The sequence below is a fragment of the Telopea speciosissima genome, chromosome 1 (assembly GCF_018873765.1).
Source record: "Telopea speciosissima isolate NSW1024214 ecotype Mountain lineage chromosome 1, Tspe_v1, whole genome shotgun sequence".
Lineage (NCBI taxonomy): Eukaryota > Viridiplantae > Streptophyta > Magnoliopsida > Proteales > Proteaceae > Telopea > Telopea speciosissima.
In genome coordinates this window covers 25,009,193-25,014,444 of record NC_057916.1, presented here as the reverse complement: position 1 = coordinate 25,014,444, position 5,252 = coordinate 25,009,193, and the positions used below count along the sequence as shown (strand labels likewise).

The window sequence follows — 5,252 nt, the reverse complement described above, 5'->3', positions numbered from 1 at the left end:
GAATGTGTAATTAGGGCAAAGTACAGGAGAAGGGTACGTAATTTTCCCTTCTTTTAATCTTCGATTTTTTCTTTTTCAAATAACAATCAAGAGAGAGATTGAGAGTAAAGATATGGTAGACACCATACAAATTAATGGATGACTATGTAGATAGGTTGGTCGAACTAGATCGTCACTTTGCCAAGTTGCCTACATACCTTAGAACAAACATAGCATAATGGAGTTTTACTTGAATTGAAGAGTACATGAGGTAATTTCATAATAAGGAAAATGTTCTCTAAGCCACTGGGCAGGGTACACTAACATCCTTGTGTCTATCTCTCACCTTCAATTATAAAATGACTTTGCTGCCTTCCCATGCACGATACCATTTTGATGCTCCCCACGTAGTTGGTATGCTCCTCTAAGTTGCTTGCTTAGAGAATCCTCTCTAGTAAATTCTTTCACAGAGATAACATATAAGATTTATTTTCTCTACTTCCCTTTCATTGTTTCCAATAGCATGCCCTCTCTATCTCTCTCATGGTGAATAAAGTTGAAACTTGAATCTATTGCATATGTCATGTGGAGTCTATCTTAACCTGAATTGGTCTTTGTGTCCCCTTGTCAGAGGCATTGGGGAACTAGGCTGGGCAGGGAACTGGAGGGGATTGTCACCTAAATTTCAATTGTCAATTTATTAACTTCAATTCCAAGGTATGATGGTTGGGGCATAGAAGGAGAGAGATGATGGCTGATGACGGAGGTGAGAAGGAAAAGAGGAAAAACTATCTAAATCCCTTTTTTCTCTAGTTGGGTGACACCCAATGCTACTTGAAGGCGTTGCATCTTCGTCTCGCCGGAATAGTCGTTAAAGAGATTGATGACCATTCTCTTTGTGCAACGCAAAAGGAATTAACCACTGACCGATGTCCCAAGCCTCCACGCGAAATATCAAAATAAACCCTATGTAAGAAAGTAATTAAATGTTGTGGGATGGACAAATAAGGTTACAACAATGGATTGTAACCACATTGATTATAAAGAGATTAACCCCCTTTTTCTTTATCACAAAAGAATAAATTTGGGCAAGAGATCGATGTGGCTCTTGCACCAGCGCAAGGTCAACATGGGTGGGATTTTGGATTTCACGAGTGGGTTACTGTACTTTTGCGCATTCCTATGTCTATGCAATATGCCAAGATCCACACGACTTTCCCAATAATTTTTTACCTCTATTCTTCCCTTAATAAATCAAAATCCTTGAATTACCCTTGATCCCACGTTTTCTTTCTCTCCCACAATTACCATCTAACATGCAAATTAATTACTATTAGCTCGATTGATCGGTGGCATGTCAGCTGGTGTTGCTTATCGGGTGATATGGTAACGACGTAGCGTCATCCTCAAGCATTTTGCTTTCAAGGACAATAGGGTTCTTGAGGGAGATGCAGAGGGTGAGGTTAGGGGTGAGGGAGGAAAGGGGAAACTCCCATCTCATGAATAGCTAGCTAGCTACATCTCCCTTTTGAACAATTATTGATCGAATAGGACAACTTATGCTTATATGGGTTCCATAGATTGGACTAAGGACGGGTGGGGCCTTTATACAAATATCTTACACCGACATATTTAACCTTTAATTACCAACCCGTGATTTCAACCCAAAAGAAAAAATAAATTTACACCCGTGACCTTCAATCGAACACATTGCCTAGGGTAGATACTGGATAGTATACCTTGATACTGTCCTTTCTGAATCACTGCCTCGAGTGGGAGTCTTTTTCGAGTGGAAGACAATCCAATCAATGGCAAATAATACTTGTAGGCCGGTTTGGAAATTCTAAATTTATGAATGATCCAATGGGATGGAGTAAAGCCCAAAAACCAAAAGGTTCCCAAAACAAATGGGAAACCCAGAATTAAAAAATAATTTCTTTTTCAATTTCTAAAAATGTCAGGATAGTTGGAGATGTTGACACTTGATAGCTTGAATAACATCCAATGACCTGAGTTCATTGACATTCACCTTTAGATGTTCAAGCTGTCAAGTGTCCATAGTTCTACCTAACTGCACTGCACACTTTTAGAAATTGAAGAAAACTTTGTTTTCTGATTCCAGCTATCCCATTTGTTTTGGGAACCTTTTGGTTTTTCTGCTTTCCTCCATCCCATTGAATGCAAATAATTTTTAAACGTTCATGCATGGGGCCAGGATGTGAAAGGAAGTAGCACGGCATAGAGGAGTGAGGAAAGGGTAAACCCCATGAATTGTTAGTCACTTTGGACAATTTACCCTCGTTTATTTAGAGGGGTGATGGGATGGGATTGTTGAAAAGATGGGATTCACATGTTTGTGAGGTTTTGTTGGGTTAAAAATATTGAAGTAAATTAATTTTTTCTCACCAAAGGGGTGGGATTTTAATCATTAAAAAATTCACAAAAAGATGGGATTTTGAAGTGCCACATCAACAGTCTAAGCAATTAATTATGTCTCCTTAGCTTTTCTAAGTTTATCGATCCCCCCCAAATTAACTAACCAAGATTGGAGTGGGATTTTGAAGTTTCACATCAATATTTTTCCACTTTAATTCTCTCACCCCACCTAAGTTCCTTCTAAACAAACGGGCCCTTATTGAATTCCAATGGGATAGTAGCGGGGTGGAGAACTTATTGGGGGCATTTATACAAGTAGGAGAAGTGTTTCATGTGGGGGAGTATGCCGTCCAAGGTAGATAGAAGGATGAGAAATGATCAACCACCCTGAAAGGCGAAAGTGACTGCCCACCTTATGCTTCTTCACACCAATCCTATTGCCTGATTGCAAGCAAGGGCCATGGCATTCATACAAGTAGGAGAAGTGTTTCATGTGGCTGGGGGAGTATGTCGTCCAAACCTCTGTTAGCAAAAACATGTGTAAAACGGTCCTGTTTTTTATCGTATGCTTCCTAAACATACGAAAAAAAGGGCAAATGGATATTCCCATTTTAAACGTGTTTAAAACATGTTTAAAACATGTTTCCCTTTTTTTGGTGTTTTTTAAGACATTGGACTTAAGTGACTATCTCTCTCTCTCCCAAACTCTGATCGGCCTGATTCTTTCATCAGTGTAAAGATGACTCGAAAGGCTACATTTTTCTGATATCACCTTCAACTTAAGGTCAATGCACGGATATTGAAATTAGAAGCGTGTATTTAAAATAAAAATTCCTCAATTTATATGAGAATAGTGCTGTTTTTTTTGTTCTAATTTTTTAAATAATAAATATTTAAAACTAGTATCGTCCGTTTTTCATTTTTTACCATTCTCCATTTTTTTGACCGTTTTATTTGACCATCTGTCTATAAGTTTTTACCATTTAAAATCCGTATCGTAATACTCCGTATTTTTGCTATTCCTGTTTTTGCTAAATATAGGATTCCAAACCTAGGCAGATGGAAGAGAAATGATCAGCCACCCTCATGAAAAAGACAAAATTCTGCACCAATCCTATTGCAAGCGCGCAAGCAAGGCCCATGAGTGCTCGTCCACTAAAAGCACCTCTCCGAATAAATATTTTCACTGGCATATTTAACCTTTAATTAATAACCATTACTGTCAAATCATATTGCGAGGGTGGATAGTACCTTAATTACCACAGTCTTTTCTGAATTACTGCCTTGAATGGGAGGCGCAATGGCAAAGACTTGTAGATTGAAATGCTTTGTATTTGGGCTGTGAGGGAGGAACTACTTTAAAAGGGCAACTGCGGCTCCCTCCGACGGGCGATCAGATAGAGCACACACACAATAATAGACAAGATCGAGTAGTAACACACCAACCACCCAACCAAACATGGGATCCTCAATTCTCTCTGCTATTGGAAGAAGGTACCTTTTCTCTCTCTCTCTTTCTTGTCTCAGATTCTCAACCTCTAACAAATATATTGGTAAGTAGGTGGTTTTGTTTTCTTATGTGTTTGATTAATGTAATATAATATAGGCTGGAGGGTAAGGTGGCACTGATCACCGGTGCAGCTGGCGGAATCGGAAAGTGCACCGCCGAACTATTCTGCAAACACGGAGCCAAAGTCATGATCGCGGACATCAAAGACGAGCTGGCCCACTCCGTCTGCCAAGACATAGGTCCCACATCGGCATCCTTCGTCCACTGTGACGTCACCGTCGAATCGGACGTTCAGAATGCCGTGGACGCCACAGTCTCCAAGTACGGCGCACTCCATAACATGTTCAACAACGCTGGCATCGTTGGCTCAAACACACCCAACATCCCCCACGATGACAAAGCCGATTTCGAGAGGATTCTCAGCGTCAACGTCACAGGAGCCTTCTTGGGCACAAAACACGCCGCACGTGTCATGATCCCCGCTGGTGGCGGCAGTATTATTAACACTGCTAGTGTCTGCTCCGTCATGGGCGGTCTCGCACCACACTCGTACACGACCTCCAAGCATGCCGTACTGGGGCTCACAAAGAACACGGCCGTGGATCTGGGTCGGTACGGTATTCGGGTAAACTCTGTATCGCCGTACCTGGTGATAACGCCTTTGGCGAAGGAGTTCCTTAAGAAGGCTAACATGCCGGAGGAGGTGTATTCTAACCTGAAAGGAGTGGTACTGAAGACGGAAGACGTGGCTGAGGCAGTTCTCTATCTGGGGAGTGACGAGTCCAAGTACGTGAGTGGGCATAACCTCGTCGTAGATGGTGGCTACACCATCTCAAATCCTGCTTTCACCGTTTACGATCAAGGAAATTAAGGATCAACTCAACTAGATCGGCACATTTCGGAAGCAGAGAGAGATCAAAGATATATAAATTTTACCATACTATTAACAATAAGTTTGAAGGGAAATAAGTGTGGTCAGATTGGTCTTTAGGCTTGTTTGCCTCCTTTTTAATCTTCAATATTAAAAAAAAAATTAAATGTGATCCTAGTTTGATTACTTTTGATGAACTCCTATTTTTTTTTGCAGTTTTGCTATTTAAGTCAAGGTTTTCATACCATTAATTTGCTTATGGTTTCTCTTTCTATATTTTATGATATTTTTTAATTCCATCTTATTTGATTTAAACCCTTTCAACTCATCCTTAAAATCTCATATTTTTTCTATCATTTAATGTCAATTTCTATATTTTCTTTAACCATATCATGTATTTTAAATTGCATTAGGGTTAGGACTAATTGCATCATGTTTTTTGGTTTATTTTAATCCATGTTCATATATATTTTCTTCTTGGATGATTTTATTAAGGATGATTCCAGTTAGGGCTGC

The 5,252-nt window shown here is 39.9% G+C and overlaps 1 protein-coding gene across 1 annotated transcript; it reads left to right on the top strand.

Annotated features, from left to right (window-relative positions):
- The first annotated feature begins 3,813 nt into the window (after positions 1–3,813).
- On the top strand, positions 3,814–4,770 carry LOC122656334 (secoisolariciresinol dehydrogenase-like). Its single transcript, XM_043850812.1, has 2 exons — positions 3,814–3,849; positions 3,962–4,770. The coding sequence occupies exons 1-2, from the start codon at positions 3,815–3,817 to the stop codon at positions 4,734–4,736; spliced, it is 810 nt and encodes a 269-aa protein (XP_043706747.1). The 5' UTR covers position 3,814; the 3' UTR covers positions 4,737–4,770.
- The last annotated feature ends 482 nt before the right edge of the window (positions 4,771–5,252 follow it).